The following is a 20,477-nucleotide window of genomic DNA, read 5'->3' as shown; positions in this document are numbered from 1 at the left end:
TCCGGAACAACGAAAAAGTTTCGTGCACAAATGGTGCACTGTGAGCGGACTCTCCTTGAGAAAATTGGTCAAAGAAAAGGGTGTAAGCGTCGGAGCGGTACGAACTGCGATTAAAAAATATAGAGAACAGTGTACGTTTGAAGATGCGCCGAAGAGTGGCCGGAAATTCGGTAAGAAGGTTATGGTTTAGCAGGCAATATGCGAGTGTGGTAAAACATCTAGTCCGTACATCACAACGGAGACGTTGAACACTCCGAAATACGTTAAGGAATGTCTCCAGAAGCGATTGTTGCCGATGATCAGGCAGCACGAAGGTCAAGTAGTATTTTGGCCTGATTTGGCGTCATGTCATTACACAAAGGACACTTTAGAATGGTTGTTGGCAACACAGATGAGCTCGTTCAGTACCACCCTCACAAAGGGAGGTGAAATGAGTGACGTTTAAAAGGTTTACTCCGGTAGGGCATATATAAAAGAATTGCTTCAATAGGACAGCTCAATTGTTTTATAAAGAAAACATAGAAAATAGAATAGTGGTGGAGGAAGAATTTATTATTGCTAAAGTATCTATTAAATAAAATATTTGCTAGTTATCCTGGATATCGTGATTACGTGAATTTATTGTAAGTATTAAATTAATTTGAGAAACAAAAATAATACGCATAATTTGTACAATTTAGCATAAACACAAATTGGAACAAACACCTATTGTTACAACACGACGGATCAATTAAAGTAAAGGACAAATCAATGTAAGATAACCTAAAATTGTAAAACCTATAAACAAAAAGTAACAATAATTAAATTTACAGCTTAAAGCTTACTCAACACAAATTACGAGTTTGCTCATAGGAATCCGAAACTGAATCCGCTCCTGTAACAACAATCTTTAAGATTGATTTTTATTGAGAATAATTACGACCTCGTAAAAAGATGCCAGGAATTCAACCGATTCCGGAAGAAGCACCTGCTGATTCTCAGTGCATCTTATGCAAGCAACCGAATACGGCGGATGCCAAGATGGTCCAGTGCGATGGATGCAGCCGATGGTACTACTTTTCGTGCGCTGGTGTCGGTGATAGCATCGAGGCTGATGATCAAAGCTACCAATGTGTGTTATGCCGGCCAAGGGGTTCCCGTGCACCGTCCTCGGTAAGGTCAACACCATCGACGACTGCAAGTGCAAGAGAGGCAAAACTTCACTTGGAAATGCAGCAATTGGCCGAAGAAAAGGAACTTCAAGCCAAGCTGATGGCGGAAAAGGCGAAACAGGACCAGGAGATGCAGGAGAAGGCTTTGCAATTAGAAAAGGACAGGAGGGAAAAGATGATGGAGGATCTGATGAAACTGGAGAAGGAGTTTCTGGAACGGAAATTCAAGTTGCTTCACGCGCGATTGGATGAGGATGCTAAGGCAAGTTCAAGAGCGAGTATGTGTAGCGGTGACAGTGCAGCCGATAGCGTCGATAAAGTTCGATGCTGGATCGAAAACCACCAAGTGATCCTGAGTGCCAAATCTGGAAAAGTTATTTCCACTGGGCTCACATCGCAAGCGGGTGGCCACATCGTGCCAACGAAATCGATGCCGGTAGCAAGCACAGCGCAAAACAGCTCGAATGTAGTTCCAGTTTCAGCAGTTACCAGCCAAGAAGCGGGATCGAAACAGGTTAGCACACAAGGAGGTGTGTTTTCGAAAAACTTTGATGACGTCATCTCACCTATTGCGACCGCACACCAGGGAGGTTTCACTAGTGTCGCAGATCCAGCCCTATCACTTCCAACATTGCTTCAATCAACGCCCCGGGCAGCATCTGTGTCGCTGACGAGTATTCCAACTGTGCAGCCGACAGTAACGTGGCAGGCGAATACCAATCTGATTCCACCTGCAGTCAACCAGCTGGTTCCGGATTTAGGAACAATAGTCGGTGGCAGTACGATGTTTCCTCAGATTACTGTACCGGTATCACATGGCGGACACAATCAACCACGAGAAGACAGACGTTATTGGATGGATCCTCGAGTTGGTCAGTACAATCCGTATGTAGTACCTACTTCGAACATGGTGAGTATTACCAGCTCAGAAGTTTTCGCAAGAAGAACTGTGGAACCAACCAATCAAAACTATGTCCAACCATCACATACTTTCCAGCCAACACTAGGGCAGTTAGGGCACTCCGAAATACCTAGAAACGTTTCGCACTTAGATTCCGATAGCTATTTCTTAAATAGGAACCAGCCTTTAAGTTTTTCAAATCCTCTGGTGTCACAAAATGCTCCTTTCGCTGTTTCTCACACACAAACCGTACCAATGCTTTCGCAAACATGGGGTAATTCTCGACCGCCACTTCGTCCTCCTGTAGTGAGTGTCTCGAGTTATCAAACACCTATACCAGCTGTACCAAACCCACAGTTTCAGTATGGGGTGTTTCAGCCATCGTACGGCCCGAATGCGCAGCAGTTGGCAGCACGTCACGTTGTTCCCAAAGACCTTCCGTGTTTTACTGGGGATCCAATAGAGTGGCCGATGTTCTGGAGCAGCTATGATACGTCCACGCAGATGTGTGGGTACAACGATTCGGAGAACCTGAGAGAACAACGAAGCTTGAAAGGGGACGCAAAGAAAGCAGTGAGCAGTTTTCTTCTTCATCCGTCAAACGTTCCGGAGATAATCAACACGTTGCGAGTTCTGTATGGACGACCGGAAGCAATCATCAACTCTCTTCTGGCTGAGGTGCGAGCAACACCGACACCGCGACCAGAAAAACTGGGGACTATCATCAATTTCGGCCTGGCTGTTCGCAATTTCTGTACGCATCTAGTGTCGACTGGACAACAGGTACATTTGACTAATCCGATCTTGATCGATGAGCTAGTCGAAAAGCTTCCAGCCAACATTAAGCTGGATTGGGCGATGCATAAGCAACGAGTGCAGAACGTGGACTTGAGGACATTTTCGGATTACATGAACGTGATCGTAACGGCAGCTAGTAGTGTTACACCAGTCACCACCAAATCCGAAAAGTTGAAAGGGAAAGCCGAGATACACACGGTGAACATCCGGAACGACAAGGCAACCAACAAGAAACCAGATCCTTCCAACCAAACGGGGAGCGAGCGTCCTTGTGTTGTTTGTCAAAAAACCGGGCACAAACCAAAGGATTGCTGTAGCTTCAAGTCGAAGACGTTAGAAGACAAATGGAAGGTAACCCAAGAAGTGAGTCTCTGTCGACGCTGCTTGTATCCGCATGGTAAATGGCCGTGCAAAGCATCAAACTGCGGGGTCAATGGCTGTCAACAACGGCATCACCGATTGCTCCATCCGGGTGATCCACGAGAACCCAAAGCAGAGGGTTCAGCTCCGGTTTCTGGCGTAATCTCTGTTCATAAACAACAGCACCAAGTTCTGTTTCGTATCATCCCGGTAGTCCTTCACGCCAACGGTCGATCGGTACAAACATTCGCTTTCTTGGATGGTGGTTCAGATTCCACTTTGATGGAACGATCTTTGGCAGAGCAGTTGGGTGTACAAGGTCCAACTTCTCCGCTCTGCATGCAGTGGACCAATGGAGTCAAGCGTGTGGAAGAAGAATCCCAGCAAATTCAACTGGACATTTCGGGATCGATCACGGACAAGCAGTTCACCCTACGCAGAGTTCAAAGCGTCGATGGACTAGAACTACCACGACAGTCCATGCACTTTGAAGAACTTAAGGGCAAATATCCGTATATGAGAGGTCTTCCGGTTCAAAGCTACAACGACGCCGTTCCAGGAATCCTGATTGGTTTGGACAACACAAGGTTGAAGACCACGCTGAAGTTGCGCGAAGGCCGCGAACACGAGCCAGTAGTCGCCAAAAGTAGGCTGGGCTGGGTTTTGTATGGTCGCTCGGGGAATGAATTTGGGAATTCATCGCATAGAGTTCTTCATATTAGTACCAAATCACGTAATGACGAATTGCACGAGCTGGTGAAGAGTTTTTTCTCTATGGAAAGTGTTGGTGTTTCGGTGACACAGGCTAGAGAATCAGCGGATGACAAGCGAGCTCAAGAAATTCTTCAAGCAACCACGATCAGAACTGAAACTGGCAGATTCGAAACCGGACTTTTGTGGAAGTTCGACAACGTCAAATTTCCCAACAGCAGGCCCATGGCAGAGCGGAGACTGAAGTGTTTAGAACGTCGTCTGCTTAAATCACCAGCATTATACGCCAATGTTAGGCAGCAAATTGTGGACTACGTATCCAAGGGGTACGCACACAAAGCAACTCCACGTGAACTAGAAGAGATGGATCCGAAGCGGACGTGGTTTTTACCCCTGGGTGTTGTAGTGAATCCCAAAAAACCCGATAAAGTCAGGGTTGTCTGGGACGCCGCAGCATCAGTAGAAGGTGTTTCCTTGAACTCCGTCCTTCTAAAAGGACCGGACCTACTAACATCTCTGCTAGCAGTTTTGTGCCGGTATCGACAGAAGGAGATCGCCATCAGCGGAGATATAATGGAAATGTTCCATCAAGTACTCATCAGACTGCAAGATCGTACAGCTCAGTGGTTCTTGTGGCGGGACAATCCATCGGATCCAGTTCAAATATACGTCATGGATGTCGCTATTTTCGGATCAACATGTTCTCCAAGTTCAACGCAATTTGTGAAGAACCTGAATGCGGAGGAATATGCTGCGGAGTTCCCGGAGGCGTCTGAGGCGATTAAGGAGAACCATTATGTGGACGATTATCTTGACAGCGTCGATACGGTCGAAGAAGCAGTTCAACTGGCATTAGACCTCAAGGAAGTCCACGAAAAGGCAGGATTCCTCATTCGGCATTGGATGTCGAACTCTCTTGAGGTGCTCCAGCGGATTGGAGAGCAGAATACGAAGTCGGTGAAGAGCTTCACCATGGACAAGGGCAGCAACCTGGAGCGAGTTTTAGGGATGGTATGGCGACCACAATAGGACGTCTTCGTATTCTCAATGACTCTCCGAGATGATCTGAAAAGTCTACTGGATGGATCCGTTGTACCAACCAAACGCCAGCTCCTGAGCTTAGTCATGAGCATTTTTGATCCGTTAGGGATGGTCGCTCCTTTCGTGGTGCATGGGAAGACGATAGTCCAGGATGTGTGGAGATCCGGAATTGGCTGGGACAAGCCACTACCTGCGAATATCATATCACGATGGGAGCAGTATGCCAAACTACTTGGAACATTGGATATGGTGAAGATACCCAGATGCTACTTTCCAGGATACAATCCTGGAGCCTACGATTCGCTTGAATTGCACGTTTTCGTGGATGCTAGCAGCACTGCATATGCTGCCGCAGCCTACTTCCGGATTGTGGACAGTGGAGAAGTACGCTGTAGTCTGGTGTGTGCAAGAACCAAGGTAGCGCCGATCAAATTGCTGTCAGTACCACGGTTAGAGCTGCAAGCAGCTGTGATTGGAACACGGCTCATGAAGTCTGTCATTTCGAGTCACAGTTTGCAGATCAAGCGCAAAGTATTGTGGAGTGATTCTTCAACGGTTCTGAACTGGCTACGGTCAGATCCGCGGAACTATAAGCAGTTTGTAGCGTTCCGGGTAACAGAGATCCTGGATGAAACGGAAGTCAGCGATTGGAGGAAGGTTCCAACCAGGATGAACGTTGCTGAGAAAGCCACCAAATGGGGACATGGCCCATGCTTCGATGAACACAGCAGGTGGTTCAAGGGTCCACAGTTCCTGTATAAACCAGAGTGTGACTGGCCAGAGGATGCGATCGAGCCGACTACAGCGGAAGAATTAAGGGTGGTTTATGTGCACCAGCAACTATCGACGCAGTCGGTCATCGAATTCGAACGCTTCTCGAAGTGGAAAAGGTTGACCCGTACAGTGGCATTCGTTCTACGATTTGGCTGCAAGCATATTTGTCGAGACGGATCAAAACAGGACGGAGAAGTAACCCCGAGTAGTGTGAACAGCGAGGAGTGGAAACAAGCGGAGTCAGCTGTATATAAGCTGATCCAAGCGAGCGAGTATCCGGAGGAATGCAGCATTCTTCACAAAAATCATGAAGTGCAGCCAGAAGAACGTAGACAAATCCAGAAAAGCAGTCGAGCCTTCAAATTATCCCCGTTTCTGGACTCATATGGATTCATGAGAATGGGATCCCGCATCGCTGCCGCGGAGTGCGCGTCGTACGAAAGCAAGTTTCCCGTGATTTTGCCTAAGGATCACTACGTCACTCAACTAATGATCAACTGGTATCACAGGAAGTACGGACACGCCAATAATGAAACGGTGGTGAACGAGATTCGGCAGAAGTTTCACATTTCCGAACTGCGAACAGCCGTCAAGAAAGTGGCAAGTGGCTGCTACTGGTGCAGAGTATACAAATCCAAACCACAAGTACCACCAATGGCTCCTCTGCCTTCTGCTCGTCTCACGCCGTATGTCAGGGCCTTCACCTTTACGGGACTGGACTATTTCGGGCCGATCACTGTTCGCTTTGGACGTGGTGGAGTCAAACGGTGGGTAGCGCTCTTTACCTGCTTAGGAACTCGAGCAGTCCACTTGGAAGTCGCCTACAGTCTGTCTTCTGAATCCTGCAAGATGGCAATACGTAGATTCATCGCCCGCCGAGGTGCACCACAGGAAATTTACTCTGATCAAGGAACCAACTTCCAAGGGGCTAGCGCAGAGTTAAGGCAGCAGATCGGTGCCATAAATCGGGATCTAGCAGGGACGTTCACAAACGCAGAAACCCAATGGAAGCTAAACCCTCCGTACGCTCCACATATGGGGGGAATATGGGAAAGGCTGGTACGCTCGGTCAAGACAGGTCTAGCGCACATGGAGTTGCCGAGGAATCCGGATGAGGAGACTTTTATAACGGCTCTTGCGGAGGTGGAATCTATAGTGAACTCGCGTCCCTTAACCTATCTACCGATCGACAGCGAGGAATGCGCAGCTTTAACACCGAACCACTTTCTATTGTTGAGTTCGAGTGGCGTGGTCCAGCCAGCGGTGTGGCCAATTGAGGAGTGTGCGGTACTGCGATCAAACTGGAAGCATGTTCAGGTTATGCTAGATAGGTTTTGGATGCGATGGATTCGAGAATATCTGCCTGTTATCTCCCGACAGCCAAAATGGTTTGGAGAGGCGACACCTATCAACGTCGGAGATCTGGTCATCATTGTAAACGAGGGCGTTAGGAACAGTTGGATAAGAGGCAGAATCACTCGAGTGTATCCTGGACGTGATGGAAGAGTTCGCAGCGCGGATGTACAGACCTCTGCAGGTATCATGCATCGACCGGCGACTAAGCTCGCTGTCCTAGATGTTACCAGAAAAGGAGGTACAGCTTAAGGGCACTTGAAGCAGTACAGGCGGGAGCATGTTGGCAACACAGATGAGCTCGTTCAGTACCACCCTCACAAAGGGAGGTGAAATGAGTGACGTTTAAAAGGTTTACTCCGGTAGGGCATATATAAAAGAATTGCTTCAATAGGACAGCTCAATTGTTTTATAAAGAAAACATAGAAAATAGAATAGTGGTGGAGGAAGAATTTATTATTGCTAAAGTATCTATTAAATAAAATATTTGCTAGTTATCCTGGATATCGTGATTACGTGAATTTATTGTAAGTATTAAATTAATTTGAGAAACAAAAATAATACGCATAATTTGTACAATTTAGCATAAACACAAATTGGAACAAACACCTATTGTTACAACACGACGGATCAATTAAAGTAAAGGACAAATCAATGTAAGATAACCTAAAATTGTAAAACCTATAAACAAAAAGTAACAATAATTAAATTTACAGCTTAAAGCTTACTCAACACAAATTACGAGTTTGCTCATAGGAATCCGAAACTGAATCCGCTCCTGTAACAACAATGGTACAAAAGTCAAAATGTATGTTTCGTGCCGAAAGACATGAATCCGCCGAACTGCTCGGAGGCACGGCCAATCGAGACTTTTTGGGCTTTAACCAAAGCAAAACTTCGAAAATTAATAAAACCAGCGGACGACATCCAAAAATTTAAAAAAGATTGGCCAAAAGTGGTCTAAATGGTGGGAAGTACCACCACAAACGAAGTGACAGACGACTAACTGGCCAAGAAAATAATGTGGTTCACTGTAATAGAATTTTCTTGGAAGCTTGTGCCATCATCCACCAGATGGGTTAGTTTTTTTGTTTTGATTTGAACAAAGTTGATTTTGTGTATAATGATTCTTTGACAGTGTGCAAAGAGTGTATCATTTTGTAATTTTTTTATGCATTTCAGTTTTGAGTAGAGTGAAAGAGATAGAACCAAAACATTCTAATACATTTGATGAAAATGCTAGTACAATCCAGTAGTAGTGTTGCCATGTGGTACAATCCAGTAGTAGTGGTGTTGCCATGTGGTACACTGAAAAATTGAAATAGCAGGTTAGTCACCAAAGTTTTCGAGCCGCTCCGTCTGTCACTTCGTTTGTGGTACTACTGTGCAGAAGCTAATGGGTCATGTTCGAGGAAAAGTTAGGAGTCTTGGCTATGATTAAATATGTTGATTAAACGAGAGTAAAATATCATTTGAAATACAAATACAAATAGGGGAATTTACGTATTCTCGTCAATCTAAGCAGCGTCCGCACTTCTATTAGCATTTTGTCAGCGTTACGCACATATATCACGTGTCTGTTTGTTAACATTCATCTGCTGCTTGCTTCTCTATCCATTCCAATCGACAGAATTTTTCAAACCGGTTTGAAAGCGATTTTACAACGCTCCAAACTTCTCAGGTGAGTGTGACTATTGTCGGCAGCCTCTTTTTCTTCGGCAACCTTCCCATTAGAACTGCGTGTTAACCAGCTGTTCTATTATCGGCAACTCGAAATCAGCCCCATTTTGTAGTGCGTATACTTCATTTGAAGAAAAATCTAGCATAATAGGATTGCTCGGTCGTACAAATATAATCAGATTAAAGCTGAAAGACTAAAGAATCGTTTGAATACATTCAGGGAAGTGTGTTGATGGGAAAACATAGTGAAATTATCGTTTAAATTTTGGTTGCCGAAAACAGTCAATGGGTGCCGAAGCCAACATTTACCCTATGATTTGCCAAATAAAATTATTAAAACATAAAAAACATGACTTTTTTGTTATTTTGAAAGTATGCTTATACTTTCTGGAGCAGTCTATAGTCTTCAGTTTCTCGTTGCGTCTTGCTCCACTTAGTCTAAGCACCTCACCTTAATCAAGAGAATGTTGTTATGTCAAAATTCAAATTCATCCAGATAGTTGGTCTATCTGTAAAGGTTGTCTTCATTTTCAGCTAAGTTGAGTGTAGAAGAAATGATTTTTATCAGAACTGGTTTCCAACACGTCTTTGATTGGAACATAGGGTTGTCTACCTTGGCGAAGTTCCTTTATTATTCCGCAGTCTGTTCATGTAACTTTGATGCCTTCAGTATTTTTTTAAAATTTCTTGATTCCCAGCAGTTTCTTCAATTCAATGGAACTGCCCTAATGTTCGCAAAATTTATCAGGGGTTCATCATGGTCTGAGTTCTCAGAACAGTTCGAAACTTCGTAACTTCCTTAAATATATTTTAACTCAACTTAATTGTTGACAACTTCTGTTAAGATTATGTATCATTACTGAAGTTAATGAAGCACTTTGATCTTCATTGAATGATTAGAAAATGTCCTGAAATCACTCGAACTGCGCTGATGCTATCGGAACTTATCTGAAACATATTTTTAACTTGCGCATAGTTCTGGACGTTCTTGAATATTTCGAGACTACCCTCAAGTTTTCGAAACTTCTTTTAAATTCATGGAAATTCCTAGAAATTCTCATTCTTGATACTCCGCATTTTTCTGCTGTTAATGGAACTAACGTTATGTTTCCACATTTGTCCTAGAGTTCTTGGAACTTAATCGAAATCCCACAATTTTTCTGACTTGGACTCCCAACTTCTTTTATGTTTTCTGGACTATGATATAGGAAAATTGTAACGCACGACTCTCGAAATTTCGACCACTGAATATGTCTCTAGAACGAGTGGTTTGAGCACCTCATCCGAAAAGGACCACTCGTCAAGGTTTGATTTGCCCGGCAAGAAAACCCATCCTCAGGGCGGGTTTATGTATGGAAATGACCGAATTTTAGTTTGAGGGCGATTCAGCAAACTGAAATCCAATGGGAGATTGAGATCCTCACTGACAAAGGCCGCTTCAAACGGTCTTAAGCGTATAAGTTGGTGCTACCCGTCGTTCTACCGAAACACCACAACCCCTTTCACAATAAATCATTACTGGAGGAACTTTCCCTTTCAGAATTTCCTTCACCGATTCTGACACGTGAATGTGGAGATTGTTTTCCTAGAAGTAAATTCATCTACCAAAAAATTCTAAAAAATAACGCAAAATGTGAAGAATCTAGCCAACCAAAATTAACATTACGGGTCAAGCTTTAACTTTACGAAAACGACATTTATGTCAGGGCCAAATTGTTCATTTTTTATTTGTTTGTTTGTTTGCTATCTCTTCCCAATCGTGTATGCGGTTTTTTTCTGAACTAGTTCTAGCGATTGATAGCCTATCCTGTTATTTGTCTTCGAGCTCATGTGTTTTGTTTGCTCACGGTACCGTCCGTTGTCGTCGCTGCTTCAACAGTATCGGCAAAGTAGCATCTCTTTGTCGGAGTGAGGTCGGCAAAGTAGCACCCTATTCAACGATGGTGACACATTACACCCCGGGCTGGTGTGCTGAAGAAATTCCCAATCGAAACCTTCGAGTTGGTACTGAAACTAGCACCGATACCTGGAGGCGCAGATGTCGACGAGGGGATCGTCGAACATGAACAAACAACGCTCTGTCCGAGAACAGTATAACGGTGTCTCCCTTCTGAATTCTCTCGCGGGGTCTAGAGAGCACGACCTAATTTAGCAAACTTCAATCTACAAACTTCAAAAAGCCGTCTACACACTTTGCACACACAAAAAGTTGGCCGCACGTAATTTCTGATCTAACGGTTGAACTCTATAGGCACGAAAAATACATCGAGACACTAAGTACGCTTAAGTACTAACTACTCGCACTCCCGCCTCTTCCACGGTTCAAGTTAAAGTGCTCGAGTAGAAGTTCCAGAAATCCTTAGATAGGTGTGACTTCAACGGTCATCGTGGCCGGAAGTACGTCAAATTTCCGAAGTAATACAACGACCTTTCCAACGACAATTCTCGGCATCTTTCTTTAAAAAACATTCAATGCTACATCTGATTCAAACCCCGGACTTTAACGAACAGATAGCGTATTCAGGTCAAATTGAATGAATTGGCTGATCGTATTGGGAACTCGTTGATTATTGTATGACAAATTTAACTGTCCTGAAGCTCGACGTAAAAAAAAATGTTCCTGTATATTCCTGTAAATAATTATGACTTATAAAAGTCCTACAATACTTGTGAAAATACATTTACTTTCCGTCATCTTCGAAACCCTTAAGGTTCAGCGCGTGCAGTTTTCTTGTAAATACTGTAATACTGAATAATAATACTGTAAAATACTGAATAATGAAAACTTCGACTGATTCACAACTGGCGAAACTAGAGAGTATCGATACTACAAGGCTGGATACTAGAGATTCAATTGAAATTCCCTTCGTCAGATTATTTTCGGTTAACGATCCGCGGTATTGAAGGTCTTGAATAGTTCTGATCATAATGTCAGTTTTGATACTCACCGAACCAACTAAATCCAAATGCATAGATAACTGCTTTGAAATAGTGTGAGAGGTAGTTTATGCTGATGGTTAATATTGACGTATGAACTACGTCTGTGTGGAATAAACCGGGGTGCAAACCGAAAAAAAGTGTGACGAAATAGTGTCAGGTTTTGAACGCTTATAACTTGACCAATTATTGGGTGGATTTCGAATCTTATTACACCACTTGATTAAAATTTGATGTAAGATTCGTTTGGTGTAAATATTATAGTTGTTTACCAATAGTAAACTATTGAAAATTGATCAAACATTTTAACCATAATCAACCATTCAGTGCTCGCTTGCTCTCGCTTTTGCTATGACCAGGCATGGAAAATCATTTACATTCATTTCATGCATTCATTTACATTCTAACTTTTTTCATCAACAGCAGTCCGCAAAATGATGTAAAGAGCTTTTGTAGGTTTTGTTATTAACTACAACTTTTGCCCGTAGCTTAAATCTGTATCTAATATGCATCACGAACTAGAGCGGGCAGAACTTGATACTGTTTTTCAGTGAATGTAAAATACATTCACTGAAAAACAGTAGTGCATTCTGTTCGCTCTGGGTCGTCATGCATAAGTGATACGGATTTGAGTTGTTAACAAAAGTTGTAGCTAATAACAAAGCCTATAATAACTCCACATATCATTTTGCGGAATTCTGTTAGTAAAAAAAAGTTAGGGAGAAATGAATGTAAATCAATGCACGAAATGAATGCAAATGATTTTCCATGCCTGGCTATGACTATCAGGCAGATAGCCGATAGTGAGGTTATGAAAGAGCGCACCTGTAATTTTTTGTGTTAGTTCATCTGTGGATGTATTAACGCAAGAGAAAGTCAGTGAAGCGAACCGACCAAAGGAGATCAAGCCTTTTAAAATGTTCATCTAGATTTGGCTTATAGTTTTTACACGCCCGTTCAAAATTACCCAAAAATGTGTAGAATAGGATGAATTATTTTCGGAGTAAACAAGGGGAATCCAAAAATAGATAAAAGCTTTACCAACAATAAGGTAATAACTTACTTAAAATTAATTAATGTGTCGAATTTTTTGCGTGTTAACTAAACAGAAGGTTGATGTCTTGGTCAAAGTTGTTCAGATGGATAAAGCGTATTGGATGGTGGAATTCTCAGTTCATAACTCGCTCACTAGGTAGCGAGAGTGTGCCATTTGATCTCTAATTACTTGCTTAACATGGCATCACGATTTGATAGAAGGTTGGTGTCTTGGGAAACGTTGTGCAGGTGGACAATACCTATTAGATGCAATATACAAATGTTATAAGATGTCAGATGCACTGCAATGTATTATAAAATGGAATGTTATATGAAATGCATTTTAACTTACGATTGATTTTTTTTTTGTCGATCATGTTTTTCGTACTGAGTACCAATGCTACCGACACCAAGAAGGTAGCTCCTACACCTGGACCCTACCTATCGACCAATTAACTCATGGACCGGGGACCAACGGGTTTACTTCCCGCATCAGAAAATCGGACGTTGCCGACTGAGCGTCACCTAATTTCAAATATTTGAATAATTGAAACATTGTTGATTTGGGAATTAAGTTTTGGTGTTATTAATCTAGTGAATATTATTGAATGGAGCAACAACAATAATCGTGTCCTACGTCAATAATGCGGTTTTGCGCTGTACACAAACCCTATCTTTTTTTTATTGACTTCGATAATTTATTTATTTATTTATTTGTCTGCATCAACAGGCTGTGTATAGCCCCAATGATGATTTAAGTAACTTATATAGGTAAATCAAAAATAAAAACTAAGAATAAAATACATAAATAAAGCACACAATCATTCACGGTTAACTGTGCCAGAAAAGAACGATGAGAAGTATCTTCGTAGCAGCTGTCGAGGCATATGGAAATCGAAGATGCCCGAGACTCGATTGAACACTCGTTGCAGCCCACCTATTGCACCGTTCATGCCATAGCTTGTGCGCTGAAGTGGCCATAGTACGTAGCGCACGGGGTTGAACGTTAATGTTGACTTGCCCCAAGATTGCACTGCAATCAATTCTACCTTGTAAAGTGTCCGCAATGAACAGGGCCCAAGTTCACGTCATTGAAGTAGAGTAAGAATATCAAAGGTCCCAGGTGACTTCCTTGAGGTATTCCTGACGTAGCTGGATATGGCCAACCAATGGCAACCATCAGTTGCCACCAATGGCAACCATCAGTTGCCGATCAGTGAGATATGAACGAAACCATCGCAAGAGGTTGCCGCTGACCCCAAGTCTATGCAACTTGGCAATCGCGATGGCATGGTTTAGCTTATCGAAGACAGCTGACAAGTCGGTGTATATGACGTCTGTTTGAGTCCTCTCTGCCATGCTTTCCGTAAGATACGATGTCAAACACAGCAGATTTGTGGAAGTAGAACGACCGGAAGTGAAGCCGTGTTGATCACCACTTAGATACTGCTTACAATGAGAGAGTAGAGGCTCCATGATGACTAACTCGAATAACTTCGAAACTGCACTCAACGACGTAATTCCACGATAATTGTCCACATCCCGTTTGCTGCCCTTTTTGTGGATAGGAAACATATGTGCGAATTTCCAACAAGATGGAAATGTACCACTCGAGATGGACAATCGAAATAGGTGAAGCATTGGCATCAGCAAGCTGGCGATATGCTTTTTCAGGAATACGGATGGAACGCCATCGGGTCCTGGATTGAAGGACGACTTGAGTTGTGATGCGGCAGTGGAAATCATCTCGACGTTGACATCCATCGCACCCAGTGTTTGACCGAACCAAAATCACGTACTAAATGACGGACATCCCATCAAATGGAATAAAATTTCTCCCCGCCTTCCGAGGGGTTCAAACGGCAACTGACAGCCTAATCGAGCCAATCGAGGTGGTCTTTAAGCGCGGACTCTACTGTATAGACAGCGAAACGGATGAACTTATTCGAAGTTGACGTTTTCTGCTGTTCATTCTACTGTCATGTTTGTTATGGTTTGAAACGAAAGTTGTGAACTGATCGGCAATTTTCTCGTGAAACTATTTAAATATTGATGAAAATAAGTGAATTTAGGATTATGTTGGCGATAAATTATTGCAAACTGTACTATGGAAATTATTTGGCATGTTTCTATGGATTTCTAGGTGATGATAATATTGCAAAACGACGAACTTTTCAGAGCTTTCGAACGAGAAAACCCAGTAAGTAGGAGAAATGACGGCTTCGGCATACCAGACTATTTTCGGCAACCCAAATTGAAACACTATTTTCACTGGATTTTCTTACGAAAACACTTCGCTGAATGCATGCAAACGATTCTATATGCTTTCAGCTTCAATTTGACTATATTTTTACCACTGAGAAAAAGCAATCTAGCAAGGTTTTCTTGAAATGAAACACACGCACTACAAATTGTAGCTGATTTCGAGTTGCCGATAATAGAACAGCAGATTTACATGCAGTTCAAATGGAACGATTGCCGAAGAAAAACTGGTTGCCGACAATACTCGCTCTCACTAGAGAAGACTGGAGCTTTGTAAAAGCGTTTCAAAACAGTTTTTGACAATTCTTTCGACTGAAATTGTTAGAGCAGCTGGCAGCAAAAGATTGTAAACAAACCAATACTTCATATGTGTGCGTTCCTTAGAGAAAAAGGCTATAGAAAGAAGGTCGCTGCTTAGGTTGCCGAGAATACGTAAATTCCCCTACTTATGTAGTGTTATTTGCTTGGAAGTGGAGTATGAAAAAGCGAAAACTAAACGGACCTACGGAACATCTACCCTAAGTGCTATTCCCTACTCGCAAATACTTCAATCGCGTACTTCAGTGCTTAATTCTACTCTTTTGTATTGTTTCTAATGCGCAGAAAAAGTGCTTATATTTTAGTGCGCTCCGTAGAGCAACGTAAACAAACCGAGTTGTCTGTAGTGTTTTCGTGCCGAATCGACTTTGTTCTTCTACATAGCTCTCTAAACGGCTACCAATGCTACCGTTTTAGTGTTTTTCAATCTACCTGTATGTTCTAGCCTTACTAATTAGTTCTAAAATCGTTTTAAAATATGGCTAAAGTTTTGACCTGTGACTTCTTGTTAAACACTACAAGGTTTCTTCTCACGTCTTAGCCTGATCATCATCTGGGCTCTACCAGGCTCCCACTGCTATCCATGGTACTCACCCTTCTTCGTCCGCTGTGGACTCCAGGAGTGTTTTCAAAAGGGCTGTAAGACTCTAAAGCATGAACCCACCTTGCAGGGTCAACAGTCAGTGACACCTGTACTACTAAATTATCCGCATGGCGTTTTTTTTTAATTTTGTTCTAGTTTGTGAAGTTTTCTACTTCACTTACATAGCTTTTACATTCATTGATTATTTTTTTCTTCATCAAGTCTGCTCTTTTGAATACTCCTAGCCTAACTCCTTTTTCATCTTCTAATTCGTAACAGTTTGTGCCTATTTTTGCAATTACTTTTGCCAATGAATAGGTTTTTGCCAACTTCGCATTGAATTTTTTTAGTTTATTGGATTGGAAATAGTTCTTTTTATAAACTGTTTCACCAACCTTAAAATCTGGTAGATTATCATTTGCTCGCAGATTGTAATACTTTTCGTATCGATGATACGCTTTTTTCAAATTTTCCTTAACTTTAGTCAATATTTCCTTAAGCTCCTCATTTTTCTTTTCAGGCTGATCACTTATATCTTCACCTGTATCCCTAATACGCTGGTATTCATCTCCCATACTTATATAATTTCTACCGTAGTTAACAAAGTATGGTGTAAATTCTGTAGATTCGTGTGTGGCAGTACGGATTGCTAAAGCTTTTTTCTGGATATTGAGGTCCGAGTCTGTTTGATCCTCCTTCAGGTAGGCTCTTATTGCTGAATTAATTACCCTATTAACCCGCTCTGTAGGGTTGTTAGCAGGATGATAACTTGCATTTCGCCAATGGTGTACTTTGTACCGTTTAAGCAATGAAGCAAAAAGTGCGGACTTAAAATGTGGGCCGTTGTCTGAGATTATTATTTCCGGGACGCAAAATTGGAGAAAAATCATATTTTCAATAAATTTGACGAGGGCCAATGTTTTTGCCTCTCTCATTGGTTGAATTACGACGAACTTTGAAAATAAGTCTGTGACAACCAGAAGCATTGTATTTCCCTGTTTTGACCTCGGAAACGGTCCAATATAGTCCACCGAGATTATTTGCCAAGGCATATCAGCCACTTTCTGTTTTCCCATAGTCGGAGTTCGGTTCACATTACCGTGCCAGCACCATATTTGACGCGTCCCTAATGATGACGCAGTCGTCTAATTTTTATCGCATCTCGATTTTGACAAGATATTTTTCAAAACTTTGTTACACCATCATCCCTAGAGCACAGGAACTAATATTTGCAGAAGTAACATTTCAAAAACAATGATTGAAAATAGTCGAACATTATTGAGTGCGTCGATTTAGGAACCGCTTCGAATATGGTGCCTCCACGGTAGGGTGTTTTGACGTTTTGCAGTCCTCACAAGCTGAACAAAACCTTTTTATTTCTGTGCTTATTCTGGGCCAGTAGAATTTTTCCTGAATTTTTTTCAGTGTCTTTTGAGTCCCTAAATGCGCTAGATTATGGTCTGCTTCAATAATCGCAGTTCTTTCTGCCCGATGTGGATGGTATTTCCACTTGAATCGTGGATCTGCCTGATCCATCTCCGAGACGTATTTGTAAACTTTTTCTCTGACAACTCGAAAGTTCTTGAATTTCTGCGGTTCGTTTTCAACATCCTTCTTCAGCTTTTCATACTCCACGTCTATAGACAGTACATCCACTGTATTGATTCTTGAAAGTGCATCAGCAAGCATATTCAAACTTCCTTTTCTATATTCTAGCTCGAAATCATATTGCTGCAGTTTTAGCGCCCAGCGGACTAACCGGGCTGAATTTCCTTCCACGCTCACCTGATTTAACCATCTCAGCGATTGTGCGTCAGTGAATACCGTTCATTTAGTATTTACCTGAAAACACCCTCCTGGACCACTGTGCATTGGCCATATCCGGATATGTTCCAGGTGCCTCCGAGGAAGTGGCCAGAATCTGAATGAAGTTTTGATTTTTTTTTCCTGCAGTTTGCTGATCTCAAATTTTTCTTTCTTAGTCATCTTAGTTAAAGTGGATCATATTTCTTTATTTTGTGACATTACCATATACTATATATCACTAAACAATACATCATATATCACTAAACAATACAACTATAGACAAAAGATACAACACAATAAACATTTTATCTTCCGCTATCCAATAAGCCTATATAGACGAAATACGCGTATCTGCCAAGGATAATCAAATAAGGTAGTGGAGTTGAATGTAAATTACTAATCCATACTCTCTTTCTTTAAACAAGTATTCCAATAAGACGCCCGTATTCATCAGGATCCGGTTTATGTTATTTTATTATTTTTATAGAGAGCCTCAAAGTTCAACTTTGAAAAAAAAAACTTTCAACTTTCCCCAGTGTACCTTATACCACAGGCAAACAGACATAACACATTGAATTTTCCTCACTGTAAAACATCGTCGCTAAAGCACTACCAACATGGGCAGTGATGGGCAGTGTACTCAACAGATGGCGATAGTGTATAAACATCAAACACAAGACAATTGACTATGCAAGCCACAGGTGACAATTTTTTGGTTTTCAATGACAAAAAGAACCACCCTACTATTATATAACTGCACAATGAGGGCTTGATTGTAAGGAACAACTTTTTGTTTCCTTGATTTGTTTTCCGTCGATCTTGTTTTCCGTGTTGAGCACCAATGCTACCGACGCCAGGGTGGCAGCTCCCACATCTGGACCCTACCTATTGACCCATCAACTCATGAACCGGGGACCGATCAGATCAGCTTTACTTCCCTTCCGAAGAAAGGCGTGATCAGAGATGTTATGCCTCAGAACATCCCGGTGGCGCCGACTGTAATTGAACCCAGGCCTGCTGGGGTGAGAGGTTATCACGATTACCACTACACCACCGGCGCCGCTAAGGAACAACAATTTTTTTCTAACGTTTCAATTTCAGGCTCTTATTGCATCTTTCCTACTAAATTCCCATTATGGACCACTGTGTGCCAATGTGCACCGTTTATGACCTTAAAACGGACATTTCAACAGCCTTGGATTTCATTGAGGAAAATAATCTTCATAAGAATCATTACCAGCGTATACAACAAAGTCATGAAAAGCTGTTGATGTACAGTAATGCTCCGAATACTGTGCACACCGTTTATATGGACGTTTAATTTTTAATTAATTATCAAGTCTACTTTGCAACATAATAAACATATGTGATGATTCTGAACGTACTGCTTTGGCATTGATAATCAACTTTTAAAAGTGTCCGAATGTATCAACTAAGTATCCGGATTTCGGGACATTACGTTCCTATATTAAATGATTACATACCGTTTGAGCACAATTTGTGGCCAAACGAAAATTTCTTTATTTATTTGAAAAAGATTACATGCATTTCATTGTAATCTGCAAATTTCACTTTGATTTGTGATTATGAATGATTCCAGCTGAATTTAAATGAAATTTTTATCAAAAATTCGAAAATAACTCAAAGCACAAAATGTGTCTTAAGCCTCCTTGACGCAGTGTATTTTACATTGCATAATTTATAGCACTCTACTGGTAGAATTCCCATACCAGTTGCATTTCTTGAATAATTCATCAGGATCGATCCGACCAAGAAACTAAACGTACACGAAATAGCAAGTCGATTTTCAGCAACGAGCCAATCACAGCAAGTACACGTGGCATAGGATGGACATTTGTTCGCTCTGTACCGGACCAACAGTATTCAAGTAAAACGTGATAAAGATGGATCGACTAAGGCGGTTCGTGGCTTGGAGTCGCATAGAGTGGCGAGTGTTGAAAAATCGTCTATGGTATAATGAACCTGAGGCCGATTACTTTCGATATGTGGAAATTGTTTCTGCGATTGGTGAAATTTATTGCAAACCTGAGAAAATGTGGCAAAGAATTTGCTGGCGCTGCTACCGTACACTTGCCATTGTGATTACTTTGCTTCTTCTGGCAACTGCCGTGGAAAACATGCAGGACGATGTCATAGCCATGAGCTGGTTCATTACAATATCCTTTATTATTACCACTGCCTACGTGAAGGCATTTATTCTACGTCGCTCGTCTGACACAATTGAAAAATGTCAAGCTTATATCAACGCCAAAAGCAACGCATCCAATGATCCACAACATGACTTGATGGCAAGAAGGAAGTTTTTCCAAACATCTCAAATCCCCTCACTCGGACTGTTTGTAGTCATTGTACTCAGTGTACTGATTTCACCATTTATTGCCATACAACAGGATCGATTCTTTGTTTTGCCCAGCTTTCTTAGCCCGTCGAATTCGATCATCAACGGAATGTTGTGTACTCTGTACTTGATGACAATTTCAATGATTTGTCCCGCAAAAATTTTCAGTTCGATTGTGCAAGTCACCGCTTTGTTTGCAGGATTTCGATCAGAAATATTCGCACATGAATTTGATGACTTCTTGGATCTTGTGCGAAGTGATGCAGAGAAGCAACCCGGTCAGGCATTTTGGGAGAATCTTAATCAAATGGTGAAATATTTCATCGAAAAACATAACGATTATTTGATGTAATGACTTCCAATTCTCAAGGATTCTCTAAGCTCTGTAGTTGCTATGAATTTATTTCC

The 20,477-nt window shown here is 41.9% G+C and overlaps 1 protein-coding gene across 1 annotated transcript; it reads left to right on the top strand.

The window, feature by feature from the left end:
- Positions 1-6,134: 6,134 nt before the first annotated feature.
- On the top strand, positions 6,135-7,871 carry LOC135706762 (uncharacterized). The gene is made up of 2 exons (XM_065228416.1): positions 6,135-7,616; positions 7,674-7,871. Exon 1 carries the CDS (start codon positions 6,136-6,138, stop codon positions 7,339-7,341), a length of 1,206 nt encoding a protein of 401 aa, XP_065084488.1. The 5' UTR covers position 6,135; the 3' UTR covers positions 7,342-7,616; positions 7,674-7,871.
- Positions 7,872-20,477: the final 12,606 nt, after the last annotated feature.

The sequence above is a fragment of the Ochlerotatus camptorhynchus genome, unplaced genomic scaffold, assembly GCF_037179485.1.
Source record: "Ochlerotatus camptorhynchus isolate MF236.1 unplaced genomic scaffold, CSIRO-AGI_Acam_v1.1 ptg000290l, whole genome shotgun sequence".
NCBI lineage: Eukaryota > Metazoa > Arthropoda > Insecta > Diptera > Culicidae > Ochlerotatus > Ochlerotatus camptorhynchus.
Note: the sequence above shows the minus strand (reverse complement) of the source record. Positions and strands in the feature narration are given on the sequence as shown.